This window comes from Armigeres subalbatus, chromosome 1, assembly GCF_024139115.2.
Source record: "Armigeres subalbatus isolate Guangzhou_Male chromosome 1, GZ_Asu_2, whole genome shotgun sequence".
NCBI classification, from domain to species: domain Eukaryota; kingdom Metazoa; phylum Arthropoda; class Insecta; order Diptera; family Culicidae; genus Armigeres; species Armigeres subalbatus.
In genome coordinates this window covers 220172397-220193827 of record NC_085139.1, presented here as the reverse complement: position 1 = coordinate 220193827, position 21431 = coordinate 220172397, and the positions used below count along the sequence as shown (strand labels likewise).

The window sequence follows — 21431 nt, the reverse complement described above, 5'->3', positions numbered from 1 at the left end:
ACGCTTTTCTGTAAAACTCATACGTACCAAATCGTAAGCTCAGGAGAAACGTTCTGCTATAGTGGAGTTCTAGCAAATGTACGTTGCTTTTCTTGGTTTTAGCCCCTACGACGATGGACGGAAATACCTGCCGTGTCCCTACCATCTGTGAGTACCATGCACCAAATGTAATGTGACTATCAGCATCATACCGGAACTCGTAGATGTTGCTAGCTAATGAATCCAGTATTAGCTCCGGATTCGCAGGTGCCTCGGGATTTATCGAAGAGAGCGCGCGTTGAAAACGTTCTTCTTGCTGCTGGAAGAACATTTGCTGTTGCTGAAGCATTTGATTGACGGTGGCTTGCTGCTGCTGGAGGTGCTGCATGATGTTGTATAGCAATCCGTCTGTTGCTGACTGTGCTGATGGATGTGGAGGAAATTGCTGATGTGGCTGCTGCTGGTTCCGTGCCGGTTGTGGGTGCCCGTTTTGCCCGGGATGCATGGGAATTTGTTGTTCTCCTTCCATGTCCCGCTTTCTTTTCTTCCGTGGGGGATACGTTTTAGAGGTTATCCTTTTTCACCACCGAGAAAATACGACGATTTTCCACACACCGAGTCGCCACTTTTATGTACGCGGTCAGGACGAGATAACTTTTGAGATTTTTCGACTATGCAGTCCGATTTATCAGAACAATTTTTTAAATGTTGTTTAACGCTTCGACATCGGGTTCGATGTCTTCTTCAGGGAAAAAAATCGATTGCTCTTTGTTATGTATGATGGTGGTTCTGTAACAGTCAATTTGATTTTTGGTTGGTATGCATCTTTACCTTTACCTCTTTACCTTTTAGGTTGGATTATAATATTTATAATTATCAAAAGCTTTGAGCCCCTTTTTTGTTGATGAAAAACAAACAACACATTGACTGTTATTAGTAACGGCAAATATCAATGTTTACTTTAAAATACTTAAAATTTCAGTTCAGTGTCGGGAAGCAGTTAATGTCAAAATTATTATAGCATCCGCCATTATGATGAGCGTGGAAAGCTGGATAGATTCCATGTCAAAAAAAAAATTAACCTGAAGGAAATGCTTAAAATATAATAATAATAGCTATGTTTTCATGCTAGATTTTACAATAAAATTAACAGTAACGGAACTTACCACATACAACCGCAATAGAATCCATTTTTTTGTGTTTCGCGTGATTTTGTTTCAATAGATATTTAATTGTTTGTGCTCGTTTAGTCATTTGTTTCCATCATGCGATGTTCTATGAGAAAATGGCGTCTTATTACTTCATTAGGTATCACGTCAGAATAATGCTGACTGAAAGTTCGGTACAAAGTTTAACAACACTGGTAAGATGAATTACAGAACCCGGTAAAATATAAAAAGTTTGATGGAAACCGAGGAGCTCGGTAATATTTATTTTTGACGTTTTATTTTACAAAGGGACCATCAAAGGTGACATCAAACTTACCGTCGGCACAAATACCTGAGGCGCACTGGAAGATACCAGAGAAAAAAATCAACTGGCCGATCCGAACTTCAACGTCAGTAAACGGATAGATCTTATTATTGGAGCAGATCACTTCGATTATTATACGAAGGCGATACGAAGCGGATTACGCTGAGTTCTGGGCTACCTATGCTGATCAACTCAGTTTTTGGTTGGATAGTTACGGGAAAAGTTTCCGGAACTCAAAGTAAGGCAGTAAGCTGCGTGGTGGCGACGTCAGACAATTTGCAAGCGCAGTTGTGCAAATTGTGGGAGATCGAGTGCAGCGGATACCTTGGTCAAAGGAGGAACATGACAGTGAAGAGCATTTCATACAGACTTTCAATCGCAGAGACAATGGTCGGTACCAAAACACGTAAACTTCGAGCAAATGTTGGGCGATTCTCTTGCGATGGCTGTAACAAGATACCGGAAACTGGAGCAGCAGCTAGGCTGGGATACGGACAAGCGTCTGCAATACAATGCATTCATGCAAGAATATCTGGATCTGGGGCACATGAGGGAGGTCAAGCCGGAGGAACTGCTGGAAGAGACAGCATTGGCAAGTTCCAGAAAGGTCTACTACTTACCGCATCACGCGGTGCTGAAAGAATCCAGCCAGCATGAACAGTGGCTATTCGTTGAACGATGTTCTTCTCAAAGGCCCTATAGTTCAAGACGAACTGCTAAGTCTGCTTGTCTGGTTTCGAAAGTACGAGATGGCATTAGTTGGTGATGTACAGGCAGGTGTATGTACATGCTGAGGATATCAGATTGCAACGCATTTCTCCCGATTTTCTCCGGACGAATCGATAAAAGTTTTTGATCTTTTAACGGTCACATATGGGCTGACGCCTTCGTCATTCTTGGCGATTTGCGCTCTGCATTAACTCGCAGCCGATGAAGGAGCAGAATACCCAGACGCCGCTGAAGCTATACTACACGATTTTTATGTAGATGACTACATCGGGGGAGCATCCAGCATAGATGAGGCCATCCAACTCCCAAATATGCTGATGATGGAAGGTCGGACGAGAAGGTAAAAGCCTTGGATATCACATGGGAGCCCGGGATGGATCAACTACGATTCTTCTATGACATTACAGACAACGGGCAAGCTTGGACGAGACGAAACATCTTGTCATCGATTGCCAAGCTTTTTGATCCACTACGGTGCGTGCTTATACGTACGAACGACGAACGCAGCGGGAAACGCACGGATCGAGTAAGTAAAAATGTAAAAAGTAAAAATGACTTAAGCGCCACTCCCGACGTTTATGGGTTGCCCGACCTATGACACCCTTATGGGGAGGGTTCAAGTTTTCCCAAAAATGGGAGGCAAACGATTTGGCTGGCAGAGGAGTGCAAGGGATTCACGACTGGAAAGAAAAACAAAGGAAAGCGCCAGTGTTCAGAATACTGATTCCCGCCGACGACGTCAATAATGCCTTCGCGGCCGCTATCATCACCGGACGCTTGACCCTAAAACACTTCGAACGATCCAGTTCGAATAAAAAGCTATCCGTGATTGGTTTCAGGGCCAACCTCCCCGGTAAATTAACCTGCTAAACTTCAAAAAGCGATTCGAAAACGTGAAGAATCTTCTACTTTCACCTCATTAGAATTCTCTCCTGATGAACCGTCCAGATACTTGCTTGCCGCAGTGTATTCGATCACAGGATTAAAAAAAAGAAAGGATTCTACTTCATTTTACAATACAAATGTATTCCTCTTCTTTATCGACATCGATTTGTTCTTGTGTGGGTAGGCCTACACTACTGGTTTTCCCTCAATCTGACTAACGTGCGGAAACTTATTCATTTTGGGTGTACAATAGGGGTGTGCAAAGTTAATTTTTGCCGATTACCGACGAATGGACGAACGAACGGTAGGGCTAAATGAACGGCGGCCACACTAGCGGTTCAACTCAGGCTAGGGGCAAATTATCACCAAGCGCTTGGGAAAAAGTTTACATGCATGTACTCACGGTTTGTCTACTTTACTTCATAGGAGCTCGGCGTCCAAAGATTGGCGGTCGCCGCGTTCAGTCCGCGGCCCTCTTACTCCGGTGGACTCCGAGAAACGCTACGGCTGGCTCATTGGTACGTCGCCGTTGTTCGTCACGACGGGAACGCCTCCTACACTGGGGATGGTCGTCTCGAACGACGCGGTATGATTTCTGCGGGCGGTCGTCTCTCTTCGGTGGCGTAGTGGTACCGTGCGCGCCTTACACGCTGTGGTCGCCGGTTCGAATCCGGCTCCGGGAAACTTTTTTTTACCGTGGAATCTCGTTCACAAACGGGCCGACGATAACTTGCTTGGTCGAATTCCACCAGGTCGATCTGTTGTACCTAATGTACCCTGACTCGCCCGGAATGGTAAGGTTGATTTCATAGTTAACGATACAATTGAAGAATGACGAAACTTATATGTCATCTGAGGATAAGAGTACAACTATAGGTTAAAGAGCATTCAGTGATAAAAAGTGAAAGAAAGATTATTTCACTTTTGAGTACATAAAATGCGATGACTGCAATTTTCCTATTGGCAAATTATCTGTTTTGTTTTTTTTAGAACACCCCTCGCTTTTTCCAAATGCCCATCCCGCCCATCTATAAGATAAAGACTATTATGAAGTATATTTGTTCCAAATTTGGCTCAAATCGACAAATGTATACAACAGTTTTAACGAAAAGGATGTTTTCTTAGAATATCTTCTCCCACACTTAAAAGATTCACATTTTGTTGAACCTTTTATTTCTTTCTTCAATTGTTGAATTAAAGTCAAATTGATGAATTAAAGCTTAGCTTAGCTTAAACTGAATGTACATATCAATGTTTGCTACTCCGTGATTGATCAGAACTGGTGTAAATTGCACTTCGATCCAAGTGAATCGTGGGTGGGATTTACCATCTATTCTCGAAGTGCACGTTTCAGCAGCTCGCAAATGTTGATCAATAACGGCGCCGGCCAAATCCTTACAGTCAGTTGGGAAAGGGAGGGAATGTTAGTTTGTGGTTATTGTTGCTACTAGAGTCCGAGTATAGACCCGTAATGCTGGGTAGACACCTTTACGTGGTGTGTTACGGGGTAAGATCTACCACGGTTACATTGCCAGCTACAGGCAAATCCTGACCCAACGATTACCTTCCTCATTATCCAAGTCCGTGGTACTTATGAGGGTGTCGCTAAGTCGGTGGCCTCTCGTTAAGTAAGTACTACATCAACACTTCCTTCCTCTCCCTAGTTACGGTGAAGATGGGCGTGGCCAGGAGTAGTAATCCTCATGTTTTTGTTATTTTTGTTTAAGACTGGAATCAAGGACCACTCCCCTTCTTGATTTCTGATAGCATTCTAGATAAGGATCTCAAAAGTAAAACATGAGTATCACTAGTGTCCACTCTACGAATTACACCGTAACAATGCTAATGCTAATGCTAAAATTGTTGCTACTAGAGTCCGAGTATACCTCTGCATCTCCACAATTACGACGGGAAGGAAGTTATGTTAGTTGGGAGGGGTTATCAGTAACATAGATCGGGATTCACCATGGAAAGTGATGTGACCTATGCAACTTCTATACAACTGTATTAGCATTTCCTTATCTTGTTTAATCGTTCATCCTTCGCGAGGATAAACAATCAATCGCCCAAAGTGAGCGATTGTTCATTTTAATTTACTTAGGGGAAGAGGCCCCAAAACGCTTTTTGACAATTTTTGAATGGCATCAACTAGCTATATTGTTCAACTGTTGCGTGAGATAGAAACAACCATGAAAATGGTTATAGCTAAGGCATAGAAGCAGTTTATGCTCAGCTGGGGCATATTGCTCCTCCTTCCCCTACTCGCACAAAGCAGAACGCGCCAACGTTCTGTTCGTATTTATTTGCTCACTTGCACAAAACAGAATAAACCATACCGATAATAGCGCAATTGTTCTGCGAGCTGGAAGAAACACGATCGAACGCACACTAAAATTGCTTATTAATTTATTCACTTCACAACGAATAACTAAATATTTCGATTTTCGCGCGATCGTTCTGTGTGAAAGAGGGAAAAGGTCGAACGTGCACTCAGTAGTCGAGAATTTCAAGAATTCAATACAATCATTCAAGTCTATACCTAAGTAACAATTTCAAGGCTTCATGGATTTATTTAAGTTTTTTGACGGTTTTATCGCTGCTTTGTTCAATGCTGCAAGATTAGCTTTGTTTGAAGACTTATAGCTATCTCCAAAACCATAATAAAACGTCTAATAAAACCACAAATGTCAAAAGCTTCATAAACTTATGAGTGGGCTGATGATTATATTGAGGACTCCAATAAAACCAATTCTGAAAACTGTAATAAAACCGGATATTTTGGTCATAGACTTGTGTTACGCATAACCTCCATAAAACTTAGTGGTTTTTTATAGGTTTATAATGGGATTATACAAGAACATAATGTTTATGTTGAACTTCATGCACTATGGCCAACCGAATGGCCAAAAACAAAAGTTTTTATCATAATTTTTTTTTTGTCTTTATTAAGGAGACTTTTAGCCCGAGGCTGACTCTATCCTAAGGTTTCTGCTGCAAGTTTCTCGAAAACTTAAACAAAGAAAACAATAAATAGGGGAAATGTCCCAATTTCCATCTCACTGAACATATTTTCATCTCATCGCGAAACAAAGAAATACGGCACCAATTTCGTCGCTTCTGTAAATATGCGTGCTCACTTCTGAAAAAAAAAATCACAAAAATAAGAAGCAAATCAAATACCTTTCCATTGCTTTTTTTTTATGAGATGAACATCGGAGCCATGAGATGAAATCTAGGTGCTATTCCCCCACAATGAATACGTAAACTTTGAAAATTTAGCATTCGCATATTTGAAATTTTGTTGTTTATTGACAATAAAATCCATAGGTCAAATCCCACTCCTGAGAATGGAATAGATAATGAAAATCGAGTAAACTTACCGAATATGTCATTTTATTTCCAGTAAATCAAGGTAGTATAAATACGAACACGCAACAAATGGCGGATAACCAATATTTGAGATGTTCTACTGCCGCTGTTGGAAGCATAATTTCAATTGCAATTATTGTGGACCTCAGTAACTTGATCGCTTATAACCTGAACACTTTTGAATTTGTAGCTTGATGGCTTGAACATCGTTTACATTAAAAATAGTTCAGACGCCATTCAGCACGAGAAATGGCGATAATGTTGTTGTTTTTTTCATTCTTCCATTCCTACGATTTTCCTTTTTCCCCAGTTTACTAACAAAAGGGATATTCCCTTTTATGACAGCGGTTTTATGGCAGCTTTATTAACAACCTCGAGCTTGCTTTGAAGACGTTCTCAAGAGTGGTCCACTTGGCCATAACATAATCTTGTAGTGGTCTTCAAGAGGTTGTCATGTAGATCTTAGTTTTATTGCTAGTCTTCAAAATTTGCTCTTCAAAACTGCTAATAGAGTATGATTAAACTCAAAATGTTACTTGAGTATACATATGCCAAAATTTGTTTTGGAAGGCTTTTATACAGAGCTATACTAAAATCTGTCATCCGCGACAAATTTGAATCAGACTAAGATCACACGCAATGCAGATTTAATAGGCAAAATGTAACGTCAAGTCAAAAGTACCGCAAAACCTTTTTTTTATGTATCGTTGAGTTCATATCAATTGCATAAAAATGTTAAGTTTCTAAATAGGAATAAAAATAAACTATGAAAATTTCCAAGGTAATTATCTCAGCGTTACATATGCCGATTTGAAAAACTATCCGAGAATTGAATAAAAACTGTGAAAATGGGTAAAAGGAACATCCTCACCGGTTATCTAATACATTCCGCCAATTTCTTCACCTTCGCTTAACTCTCAAGCGGTGCTTACCCATACGTTTAAACCAGGCTTAAGGCTTAAGCGCAGGTGAAGAAATTGGCCCTTAGAGTCCTAAATTTCAGCTGATCAGGAAAAAAAGAAACTTTCTCTCTAATGGCTTAACACCAGCGGAAAACCGTCGGATAAACGTCAACCGGCAAAAAATCACGTTCCCCCATTAACTCGCCGGACAACCCCACTCGCGCTCTCGACAGAACTAAAACCATACTGAACCAGCAAGAATCAACACTCTCGCACTCCACGGAAGCTTTCCGGCGAAACCCGTAATTCAAGTAAAAAAAATCGATGGCAAGAATAAAATGCTGTCGAAATATTAAACACAACCGACCTAAAGTCAAACTGGTGTAAAAGTTTTACGCCCGAGAAAATACACGTCCTGTTCAACGCTAGGCACACTTCGATCACGACTGCCGGATGCTATACACCCAGGTTTTTTTTTACATGGTTTGGTTTTAGTCGTTTAAGACCTTCAACGTCAATGAAACAATGAGTTAACCCCACGAAAAAAATCACAGAAAATCAAAGAAAATTCAGGTGGTATTTAAAAGCTGTGAAAGTTTGGGTTACCCGAGAAATTAAAGAATTCCAACCGTGTAAAAAAAACCTGGGTGTATATAAATTTTTTTTATTGTGCCTTGCAGCCAAATGACAACTTTTGTGATCATTTTTCAGATCTGAAAAATTTATCCGCAGTACAAATAGCACCTGCTATCAAATTTTCAAAATTATCAAAATAGCTTTTCTGCTACTTTTCTTTTTTTCTTAGGCGACTATCTGGCGCTTATTTTTGATCGCGACGAAAATCAGCGGATGAGTAGATTTTTTTATGTACGGTACAATATATTTTCAACTTAAATTTAGCTGTCAGAATTTCTTGGTTTTTTCTATGAAAACACAAAGACCCCCACACTACCCAGAGACAAAATTTTTAAAAGATTTGTTTTTTCGATGCCTCTCAAATTAAAGAAATGTTCAGAAAAACCCCCCCAGACCAATTTTCGTCACTGTGCCAAGACATTGTTAAATCTATAGCTTTACAGTGTTGATTGTAAATTAGCCATTATTCGATAAGAAGGCCCAAATTTGGCGTAAGTCGTTCGATAGAATTTCAGATGATTCAATGTGTTGCAAAACTAGGTATGTCATTTTCGTTGCTATTTCACGTCGATCTTTCAATGTTTGTATGTCAATAAAAGCATGCAGCGTAATTTATATGATGGAAGTTGAAATCGACACTGTTGTTTCATAAGGGCCAATGTCGCAAACATAAACAATGCCTTTTCCTGCAAATTTCTCAACAACTAGGACCGCTCCCAGCTATCAACCACTTGAACTGGTGGCGCTCCGCGCTTTCTATCAAACTGGAGTGGAAAATACCACAAGAAGTCTCAATCTTCCTGAAATCAGCAGAAGAAGTCAATGTTTACGTTTGCGACTTTCGCCCTTGTGAAACAACAATGTCGAAATGATGTCCAACCTAATATACGAAGGGCGTACCATAGGTATACAACTTTTCATGAAGAAATACATAGTTTACGCTATATGAACTAGTAGTTACTAAACAAGCTACCATTTGGACGCGACATGACGTCCAAACCCTTGTTCAAATTAGTTCCGATTCACGCTTTTACCACTATTACGGCTCTCATCGCTTACTTTCCTCTCCACAAAGCCTCTAATATGCGTTGCAAGCCGGGTATAGGACTCTGTTGAAGACACTTTTTGCTTTCGATCGATTTCGACCCGACAATGATCGTGGGCATTCGATCCAACACTCACTACCAACAACTATGGCGGAAAGTGAGCCTCGTGAGTTGTAGTTTGCGGATTTGCGTGGGCATCCGAAATGTGCGTGCCTATGTCTGCCTGCCGGGCTGGTCTACGCCGGTCTGGCCTGGCGCTTGATGCACAATAATCCGGTCAACAGCCGAAGTCGCTACTCACTACCTGCTACAGCACGATTGGTAGTGACGTTGATGGGGAATGCGGAAAAATGACCGGGTGATGTAACACCAGTCAGTAGACTAGTGCTTGCTAATTAAGTGCGGTAAATAGTTACTGAAAAGTGGCGGAACTTGGGTCCGGGTTTTTTTTTGATCTATTCATTCAATGAATCATTTGCCTGTGTGATCAAATGGTTGAAGTACCATCTTAAGCAATTCAATGTCTTAAAAAAATGTCAAGATTCTTGTCAAGATGTTGCAACTTGAATTCAATTTTTGACTGTTGATTATCACTTGAAGATTTTAAAATAATTTTGATATTACTTATAAGGTTCGTCGCTTACAATTTGTTGTCTAAATCAGTATATATACTTTTGGATTGTATAAAATGTTTGAAAATTTGATCAAAACTTTTTTGAGCAATGCTAAAATATAATTATACAAAAAAAGGGAAAAAAATGTCCCGCGTTGACCTAAATTATATCTGTGTCGCTGTACGAATTAATGTTCATACAATCGATTGTCGTCGCTAAGATTCAACTTCCGCAATTGGAAGTACTTACTCTTATCAATTGCTGTTCAATTGCGCTCGACCAACCAAGGGATACCAACTGACCGACGCTAAGTAATCGATAAATAATAAATCAAAATTGTGCTTCCTAGACGGGGTGGATAGAATGGACGGACGGACAGATTGCATACACGTGTTCTGTGGGCAGTGTAGGTCCGGGTGCTTATTTCGTATCTCTATTAATCGATTACATCGCATCGGTTGAGCAAACCCACTGTATTTGATTTCGTGCAACCTTGAGACACGGGACCCATTTGAACCTAATGGGAAAGGTCAGCCTAGAATCAGAAGTATATTAAACACAGAATTAATGTGCAGTCAACTGCTGTGTGATTGCAGTAATAAATTGATTTTTCCACTTTCAAGTAACATGAAATTGCATTTTTTGTGTAAAAGTGCTACGGCTCGGGATTCCGAAAACAAACCTCTCTTTTATCAGATTTAATCTTCTCGGGCACCTCGTTTGTTTATTGAAACATCCGACACCAAGGCGTAAAATATGAATCTGAACGTAAGATATGGGATAAACCTATTTTGAGATAGACCGAATATTACTCTTATCAGTAATTGCATAGTCAACTCGAATTCACTTCTGTACACGTTTCTCTGAACGCAGAAGAAAACTTTATTGCACAGATAGCCTACACTTTGATGCTCGATTTCAACGTCCCATACCTCCACACGTCAGGCCATGTGAAGGGCGAAATTACGTGGTACGTACTTTTGGTGCTTCAATTGCGCCACTCCACAGCCCAGCAGTGCGTTGACCTCATGAGTACAAACTACACCAAAATAGAAGAAGCTTTCACTTTTTGTTTTTTTTTCACGCGGGTTTCAGACCACCCGACCCGACACAAAGCCGTTCCGTTGGGTTTTGTCAAATTTTACCGCCTTTGCTGTTTGAATTCGAATCCAAAATCCAACAATTATCAATGCAAGGGACTATTGTCAGTCAGGGAATGAGATCAGGGGAACATTATCGAATAATTAATTGCATATTTCTGTGTTTCGCAATCGCCTCATCATGATCTAGATTTTTCACTAACCAAATTATGTGTGTGCCATTTTCTTCTTCTCTATGTTTCATATGTTTCGCCATCGGTTACATCCATCGGTCACCATACCCACCATTTGTGTGCTCTCATCACCCAATGTGTTCGTAATTCGTAATCGCACTTGTAACCGCGCTATCTGGGACCACATCGCGCATCCGCGCACGCACAGGTGGAGGAAGTACATATAGGAATGATTCAGACGTGCCATGTCCGACGGGGACGTTTCGGTGCTCCGAGGGCAAATGCATCCCGCAGACGTCGGTGTGCAATTATCAGAAAGATTGCGAGAAAGGCGAGGACGAGTTCAACCACTGTCGTAAGTATTTTATTTTACTTTTCAATTGGTTTGCTACTTTAGTGTTTGTACAAGCATATTTTTAATGTTTACTGCAATTATTTGGTTATTATTAGCAAACACAAAAACAAAATTCGGAGAATGAAACTAGTGCTCTTGAGTTTGAATACGATTTTACGTTATGTTAAACTTTTCTTCAGAGATCCCAAATCGTTCTTTCATTTTGTTCTTTCAGTTAATGTACCATTAGCATTGGCTAGCATTGAGCAATTCGTTCAAATTCGTAGGTGGTACATGTCTGGGCTATTGTATGAGAGTAGCATCCCTTCCATCCGTTACCACAGATATTAATTTGGGATTGAAACTAATAATCGCTATCTCTTAGATGGAATTAAAGCACTCTCGAAAAGTCGAGATATGTCCTGACCACGTCCTTGCGAATGCTCAGGAAGGGGAAGGATGGTTAGTTGGACACCTACTTAAGAAAGGTACAGAGAACTCTACGACCTCTCATAGGTACCACTGTAGGACGTGAAACATAGAAAGAACTACGATAGAAATACAAAGTAGGAAAGGGACGAGCCTGGAATTGAAACCACGACCTCCTGCTTATAAGACAGAAGTGGTAGCCACCGAGCTCGTCAGTCTCTTTCAGTTAATATGCCACTGATCAGTTTTCAATATTTACTTTTTCATAACGTTATATTTTGTTCAACAGTGTTAGGTTTTGTATTTACTTATTAATATTATATCTCTTAATGCTAAGGAGATGTCTTCTACTTCTACAAAATTGTTCAAGTGTCCAAAAACAGTTCAGTTCGGAATTCGACCGATAGGCTGTGCTGGTGTAAGAGGGATGGGGAGGAACTTAAATCTTAAATCTAAAATCTAAGGAATCGCGTAATTTTCACAAGGAAAACGTCGTAATATTGGGGACCGAAACCACTTACGTGAATCTTGAATAGAAGCACTACGATGGCCTAAAGTCAATTTAATGGAAATGAAATGAAAATGAAAATCAGGATGAAAAAATCTCGGCTTAAAACTATGCGGGTGAAATGGACATAGTGTGTGGGTAAAACGGACATGTTACGAAATAAAGCTTAAAACAGTGAATTTTGTTGATGAATTGTATGCATAGGCTAAGCATCTATAAAATGAGCCTCTGGAAATATAAATGTTGGAAAATAATTAATATATTGGTATCATACAATGATTTTACTAAAAAATCACTTAAAAATGCCATTTGTCTGAAAGAAACTCGAAAATTCGAATTTCCTAATGAATTCTTGGTGTTTTCGGAGGTGAACAATATAAACTTTTCAAAAAACATAAAGTGGCGAATTTAGGTTGGCTCATAAAGACGAAAGCACAACGTTTGAGCAGGATGGATTGTGCTCGATTGCATGAAACGAACGAAGGACGGATAGCCTATCAGATATAGCAAGGCAGCTAGATTACGCCGATGTATGTTGTGTGATGATATGTCCCAGGTAGTATGATGGTTTCAGGGAAAATATATAACCAGAACTGGTACGTATTGAACGCGACGGTACACAACAATTAATACATAAAACAAGAAAAATTACAGGACTTGTAGGCGTAGTTAAACGTTTATACTACTTTATTTGTAGGTATTTCAATGTTATTTCGCCTATTTTTAACATTTCTGCTGACTTCTCATCTATGCCATTTGACACCGATTTATATGTTTGCATTTCTGATTTTCTACCGATAGAATTATCCCTCTCTCCCTTCCATCGACAACCACTATAATTGTAATGTACTAACTTCTCTTTTTCATTGTTCGGCCTGAATACCATTTTTAAATATCTCTTTTGTCAGCGATCGTTTTGAAAGGCTGCTAAATAAAGTTCAAAATAGGTGTCATATGGTTTTTTAACCTTACTTTAAGTAGTTTTCAATATATTTTCCAAATAAAAATAGCTTTCAAGAATAATTTTATGGTATTTTATATACCATAAATTAATCAATTATATTAATCAAATAAATTTTTTGCTATGGAGCTCTACACCACTATTGCGAAAATAAAGATATGTTTCAAAAGAATGTAAAGGAAATTTCAGCCGTATTAAATCATATCTAAAATTTAAATGTTCAATCTAATCAAATCTATTACATCTTTTCAATTGGGATTCCATTTGCCAGCAAATAGAAAATCTCAATTGATTCGTTTATCCCATACAGTGTACAGTTTGCTAATTGTACATAGAAAAAAAGTGTACATTGAAAACTTTTACGCACCAAATTAAATCGATCCCTCCAATCGCAAAAAGGAAATCTCAACCCTGTTTGGACATAACATTTCTATGTTTGACTGCTTTTTAATTAGGTTTTGCCAGGCTTTGCCCAGTTAGTGAGCTGTTTAATAATAATTGTAAGACTTGTTTGTTTTACGATGTATAAAAAAAATTTGTGAAAATATTTATTTTAATCATAATTATTTTACATATTTATTTTAATCTAAACGCTTATGTTATTATGTATGATACTGCCATCCGTCTTTTTATTTCATCTTTTCAGAAATCAAGAAGTCTATTTTTCGATCTTTGAACTAGAATGAAGCATATTCCTTGATTCAAACCAGGCAATTTCTTGACGAACTATTTCCTTTCCATCTCTGAAGACAGCATACATCTAACGAGCTGGTCCCTCCTCATCCAGGACATGTGAATTGAAACTTGGTGAGAGAATTCCATTATATATACCTTTTTGACAAATTATATTGAAACTATATGACTATATACCATAAAAAAACCATCAGGGCACCCGATTGAAGCGATTTGGATAGGAAGAGTGGAATCGCCAACTTCCTATTGTTAACATCTCGTGGATAGAGGGCGGGCTCTTCTCCCCATCTATTGGGTCAATCTGGGAAACGAGGGCTAGATTATATTATTGTATGTACGAACTTTCTTCTGGAAGGAGATTCTCTATTCATCCCGTGGATTCGCATAAGTGTCTCTGCTTATGGAACCACCCCACCCATTTTTGGCCCTTCATACAGGAGTTTGATGAAATACAAACAATAGTATAATCATGATCAAATCGTTTATCAGATATGGCCAGTGCTATCGGCAGGTGCCTTGCTACAATAGATGGTAGTATCATCATCATCATCATCATGAACAATATAAACTTTTCAAAATAAAATTCCGTTGAACAAACTGTTTGTACTTCATATTATCATATTACCCACACCAGAACGTGTCCGTTTTACCACCATAATCCAATTTCTTAAAAAAAATCTCAAAAAATCGAATTTTGAGATAAATCATCAATTCAACCCGTACACAATTTTTGGATAAACTAGGTTTGAGATCCTCGAGTATCATGCGGATTAGTTTTACCGATTTCTATTTTAAAAGCTTAAATAATGCACATAAAAAATTACATCACCATGGCATTTCAGCCATAGTTTACATTAAATCTTTAATAAACAGAATAGTTTTCACTCATAGTTTGAAACAAGCAATAAGATCCACTTGAAGGAGTGCCAAACTTGTAACGATTTAGCTCAAACGGGACCCCTGTTCGTTTTACCCACCCTGTCCGTTTTACTCCCACCTCCCCTACAGAGAATATCAATCTAGTTGGGTATCTCAAAATTTGTACAAACTTTCTATTGGCGTCTTCTATAAAGCTTTTTGGGTGGTCAAAATCATCGTAACGGGAAACAGATAAGATTGGAATTCAACCGCTGCACAGTGTTTTCTAACCCAGGAATTCGTAATCCAAAATGTTTTGGCCTTGAAAAGTTTTTTTATATCTTTATTAAGGAGACTTTCAGCCCAAGGCTGGCTCGTCTCGTCCTTGAAAAGTTGATTTCGGAGGCTAAGTGACTTCGGAGAAGTGTTTCAGAATGTTAGGCTCTATATTCTGGGAAAGAATATGATGAATCCCCCTAAAAGTGAGATGGAAATTCTCTTTCCTCAAATTGTGAAGATTGGTGTCTTCGAGAAAGTTGTAGAAAAAGTTTCTATGAAAAATTATGCTATATAAACTTTAGTTCTATCTGCTATACTGCCGTAATCTGGAAAAGTGACGTAACAGCCATTTCACAACATGCATGTTTTCCATTTTTCTGTTAAAGAGCTCGATGAGTAGTACTCGTTAACACCATTTTTGAAAAATGGCGTATACGTCACTTTTTCAGATTACGGCAGTATAGAAGTCGAGAAATAGCTCGTTTTTTATGAACGACTACCAAAAAACAAGTTTTTTCACGATACTCTCGTCAATATATTTTTAAGATTATTCAAATGTTCTTCAAATTTGTCTGTCGCGATAAAAACATAAACCTTTCGAAGACCCAAGACCCAACTGAAATTTACTGAAGGAATTAGACCTGTGGATCAATTGAAATTTTATCAGCGGGCGGAGTGATAGGGTAAAACGACCTATTATGGAGGGGTTAAGCACTGTGTCAAAACAAAATTGATTTCAAAAATTCTTTAAAAATTACCTGTTGGTCTTTTTCTACATAGCAGTAGTCGAATAGGTTGCTCGTAAACTATAGATTTGTAAATATTACGTAATTTGTGCTAAACTTTTGTTGCTTTGTTTTTATCACAATAAAAGCAAACTATCACAATAATAGGACGCAGTTGCATCGTTACGACATTTTTTCAAGGTCAGTCCTATTGTTGCGGTATTGCATGCAATTCTTATGGAAATCGATACCACAACAATAGGACGTTAGCACTAACGCAATAATAGGCTCAAAGAATTCATTTTTTTTAATGAAAAATGTTGATTTTTCATAATTTTGAACGGAATTTTGTCAAACAAAAGCTGTTCTAGTCGTTAATTCGATGAGTTTTAGCGTATCCACAATTGTTTTTTATGCTATTATATCCAGAATGGACTATTTTAACACTACCGCAACATTAGGACATACCACAACGATAGGACGTTTTACCCTAGATAATTTTCAGTCAGCGCCGGCGGCGTGGGTCGGGGTGAACTAGTTTCAGGCGTCAAAGTTTATCCGTTATTTCTTCAGAAATTCCGCAACGAATTCCCCAGGAAGTTCCTCCAGCAATTCCTCCGGAAGTTCTTCTAGGAATTCCTCCGGAAGTTCCACCAGTAATTCTCCCGGAAGCTCCTCCGGGAATTCCTCCGGAAGTTCCTCCGGGAATTCCTCCGGAAGTTCCTCCGGGAATTCCTCCGGAAGTTCCTCCGGGAATTCCTCCGGAAGTTCCTCCGGGAATTCCTCCGGAAGTTCCTCCGCAAATTCCTCCGGAAGTTCCTCCGGGAATTCCTCCGGGAATTCCTCCGGGAGTTCCTCCGAGAATTCCTCTGGAAGTTCTTCCAGCATTTCCTCCGGAAATTCCCCCGGAAGTTCCTCCGGAAATTCCTCCAGCAATTCCTCTCGAAGTTCCTCCAGCAATTCCTCCGGAAGTTCCTCCAGCAATTCCTCTCGAAGTTCCTCCAGCAATTCCTCCGGAAGTTCCTCCAGCAATTCCTCCGGAAGTTCCTCCAGCAATTCCTCCGGAAGTTCCTTCAGCAATTCCACCGGAAGTTCATCCAGAAATTCCTCTGGAAGTTCTTAAAGCAATTCCTCTTGAAGTTCCTCCAGCAATTCCTCTGAAAGTTCTTTCAGCAATTTTTTCGAAAAAATTTCCAGCCATTTCCCCGGAAGTTCCTCCAGCAATGCCTCCGGAAGTTCTTCCAGCAATTTCTCCAGAAGTTTCTCCAGCAATTCCTTCGGAAGCTCCTCCAGGGATTCCTCCGGAGCTCCTCCAGGATTTTTTCGGGAAGGTTTTTCGAGGAATTTTTGGGAAATTTTTTTGCTAGAATTCTTCCCGGAATTCCTGGAAAATTCATCCAAATTTATCCAGAAATTACGCAGGAAGTTTCATCTGATTCTGGTCAATAACGGAGTAGCAACCATAGATATGTGTAGTCAGTCAAAGCTAAAAGCTAAGCAATTCCGCAGGAAGTTTCATCAAGAATTTCTTTTTAAGTTCCACTAGGAATTCCTCCAAAAATAAGTTTGGAAGTTCCTCCAGGAATTGCTTGAGAAGTTTTTCCAGGAATTCCTCGGAAGGTTTCTCAAAAAAATCTTTCCGAAACTTCTAACAAATTCCATAATAATTCCTCCAACAATTCCTTAGGAAATTCCTTCAAGAGATGTTTCGAAAGTTCAACTAAAAAATAGTTTAGATTATCGACCTTCGTCTTACTTTTAACCTTCTTACGATGTGTAAACGATACTGAAGACCGAAAACATGTGTTTTGAGGAGGCGAATATTTATTTCCTCCGAACAGAAACTTTTACAGAATTTTTTTTCCGAAAGTCCCCAACTTTTTTCCCGGTAATGCACTCAAATTTCACCCTGGAAAATCTTCCTTAAATTCTTTTGCATTTTCTTCCTCGAGTTTCTCCAGGAAATTTCCGTGGAAATTAGTTCAGAAATGCTTATATAAATCCCTCCACGAAATTTCTCGGAAAATTGCATTGGATATTTATTTCGGAATTGCCCCCGGAATTACTTAAGGTATACTCCAAAAAAATCCTCCAGATGAAATTCACGTGCAGACATTCAAAGGAGTTCTTAACGATTTTTCGAAACAAGTCCTAAAAGATTTCTTTAAGAAGTTCCTGAAAAAATCCGGGAAGGAACTTCTGGCTAAAATCTCTATAGAAATAAATGAATAAATTGATGGGGAAATTTTTGATGAAATTTCTGATTTATTTCCCAATGGATTTCCTGGAGGAATCCTCAAAAAAAAAAAAAAAAGATTTGGGAAAATGTTTGAAGAAATTTCAGGAGTATTAAGAAAATTATGTTGAGCTTTTTAGTGGAATATCTTCTTATGACAAGCTCAGGAGTATTCCAAAAGGATTTCCTGGTTTGAATCACTGTAAACATTTTTAGATAAATTCTTGATATATTTTCGGGTGGATTTCCCGATGGGAAGATATTCTTAAGGAATTACTAAATTAGTTTAGGAAGAAACTCCATGATAAAATCAAGAAGTGGAAGTATATTCAAAGGGAGTTTAGAGGCTTCGTGGCTGTGTGGTTAGCGACGTCAATCGTCTAGACGCTCGTGCTGTGGAGTGTGGGTTCGATTCCCACCCGGGTAAGGAGAAAACTTTTCTTGAAGCGAAAAGATCTCCACTGGTCCACAGGGTGTTGTGTAAATGTCCTGTCCGTTGTCTCATGATAGATGGAAAGTGTTCAGTCTGTTCGACCTCTGGTCGAAGACGGTAATTCTGTCTTTTTTAAATGAATGTCTAGAATAATTTAAGATCACTCATGACAGAATCCAAGTTTGAAAGTGCTCGCGTTTTCGGGGGCACACCACTCGATACGGAAGCAACGCACAACTGTCATTTTTATTTTTTCACGCATGCTGCGACGCAGCAAAGCTCAATCAACAAAAATGACAGTTGTCCGCCGCCTCCGTATCGAGTGGTGTGCCCCCGAAAACGCGAGCACTTTGAAACTTGGATTCTGTCAGGAGTGACCTTAAGGCTAAATCACAAGAAACTCCGAAGTTGCAAGCAAATCACTCGTGCGAGCGAATGATTTCTGCGAGCACTAACAATTGCAGACTTACTTATTTGATACTTGATGGGCTACAGCTCTCCGATGAACCTACGCCGAATGGAATATTCTTCTCCACTGGACTCGATCCTGGGCCAATCGCTTCCAGTCGCTCTGAACATTGAGCGTCCTCAGGTCCTCTTCAACTGCAAAAAACATCGTGTACGCGGCCTTCCACGAAGCGAAGCAGGTAACATCATTATCTCATGTCGCTAATGTTCCAAGATACACAAATTCTTCTACCACTTCAAATTGTTCACCATCCACTAATGAATCCACGTTGATTGCCAGCGACCATGTAATTCTTTATGCTGGTGTTGATCGTGAGTCCAATCCTCCCTCTTAAAAGGCACAAAAGCCTCTTCCACGGCACGGCGATAAATCCCGATAATATCGATATCGTTCGCAATGCCCAGGAGCATATGCGATCTTGTGATAATGGTACCGCTTCTTTGCACACCAGCGCTCCTAATCTATATATCTAATCTATATTTCGAGCGCTATATTGAACTGTAGATTCGCTGTAGTGATGTGTCTGCATTCCCGGAATTTATCAAGGATTTGTCTCAGGGTAAACATTTGATCCGTCGTTGATCGGCCTTCACGAAAACCTGCTTGGTATTCGCCGACGAAGGACTCTTCAAGCGGTCTCAATCTGTTGAACAGAATACGGGACATAATTTTGTACGCCGAATTCAGGAGGGTTATTCCTCGGTAATTGGCGCACTCCAGTCTGTGCCCTTTCTTAAACAGAGGGCAAATGAGGCCGTCCAACCAGCTAGCAGGCAATTCCTCGTCTTCCCATATTTTCGACATAATATGATGCAGACGCATCGCGATACAGGTCTCAAAACCAAACCAAATAGGTTTCAAAACCAAACAAGATCAAATTCCACTTAAGGTGATTATACAATCAAGCCATGTGGTGAATTTCAAATTCACCACACAGATTTCTACTCCTATTATCAAAAGATCAAATCTAGCGTAATAATTTTCGTACAATACTGAAATTAAAGTCGATTGTTTAGCATGAGTAAGCTAACGATCTACGAATGTTTCATTCCCATGGGCGTTGTGGTTCTCTCAATTCGTGCTCTTGAAAAATCGCTAGAAAAAGCACGTGGTTTCCAAGATGGCCGATTTGTGGCTTTGTTGTATAACCACCTTAAATGTCCATTATTGCACTTATTTTTAAAAATCACGTCTCAAGATGAGTTTCAAAACGGAGACACTTTAAAGAATGTAACCAACAACTGATCCTCCAGGAATTGTGCCAGACATTCCCCCGTAACTTCTCCGGAAATTCTCCCAGGAATTACTCCAAAAAATTACCCAGAATCCCTATAAAAAGTTCTTCAATGATTGCACAGGAATTACCCCAGCAATTCTCCCTTGAAATTGCCACAAGAGTTCCTCTAGGAATTTTTCCCAGAAATTCATCCTGACATTTACCCCAGAAGTCTTCCTTTCTGAAAACGTTTACCTTCTGAAATCTACCAATCGTCTGGGAACTCTGTTCCTTGGAAAATCATAATTTGTTGAAATCCTTAAGAATTTCTCCTTCTCCTCCCAAAATATAGGGATTTACGGATTTCCTTGCTTTTGCTTTTGCAGATATTGCTGAAAAAGTTCGTTTCCGATATAAATCTGGATGGCTGCCCTAAAAGTTACTGGAGTTGAATTTCTGTAGAGTTTAAAAAGCAGTTCTCGGACGAACTTTGGAAAATCCTGGAGGCGTTCTTGTCGCATACGCGATTTTTCCAAAGTCATTGAACAACCGTGAATTCCTTCGTTGGCCTGACACTGAATATTGCCTTGTGCAACCTGATGCAGCCAGATACAGTAAATCAAGGCTGCAGCTTTTATTTTATTTGAACAGCCGTTTGTTTGCGCAAACAGCTAAGGTCAACTGAAATTGTGTGGCGTACGTTGACGGTGATTGCAGAAATACAGCCGCTGCTGCAGCAATATGACTTTATGGCAGTGTGATAAAAATAATACGACAAGCTGATGATAATGAAGAGAAATTTGCATTTTCATTTGAGCCGTTCCTTGGCGTGATTGGCTGAGTTTAGTTATTATTACGTTGATAGATACGAAATTTATGCGTAATTAAAATAAACTGCAATATAGCAAGGACTGGAAAAAATGTATAATTGCATGTTTTTAATTTCGGTATTTGAGCGTGCCTTAATTGATTGAAGCTACGGTGAAGATAATAAAGAAGTCTTAGATACTGTAACTGGGATGTCCAAACTAGAAATACTACAATAAGAGATCGGCGAAGACGCCATCTTGTTTTCAATACAACCGTCAAAAGCGGTTCCAATTTGACTTGTTTATATTTTGCATCTATAAGAAGCAAGCAAAATGTGCAATTGATGCCATTTTCACGATTTCATGCATTTTCATACGTTGCCATTTCGACAGTTTTTCACTCCGCCGGTCTCTGGTTATAGGGTTGCTAGTCCAAAGGTCAACTCAGGATAGGGAGTTCCAAACTTATTATTAGGATTTAGTAAACGTAAGGCAAGCCTTTTTTCGGTAATGGTATCATACTTAGAAAAGAGAAAATTACAGAGAAATAAGGAGTAGACAATGTGCGACCCTGA

The 21431-nt window shown here is 39.4% G+C and overlaps 1 protein-coding gene across 1 annotated transcript in view; it reads left to right on the top strand.

The window, feature by feature from the left end:
• LOC134205785 (low-density lipoprotein receptor-related protein 2-like) overlaps positions 1-21431 on the top strand; it is a 151943-nt gene that overhangs the window by 58250 nt on the left and 72262 nt on the right. The window contains 1 exon segment of the mRNA XM_062681378.1: positions 11115-11261. Within this exon segment, the coding sequence (XP_062537362.1) occupies positions 11115-11261 (147 nt within the window).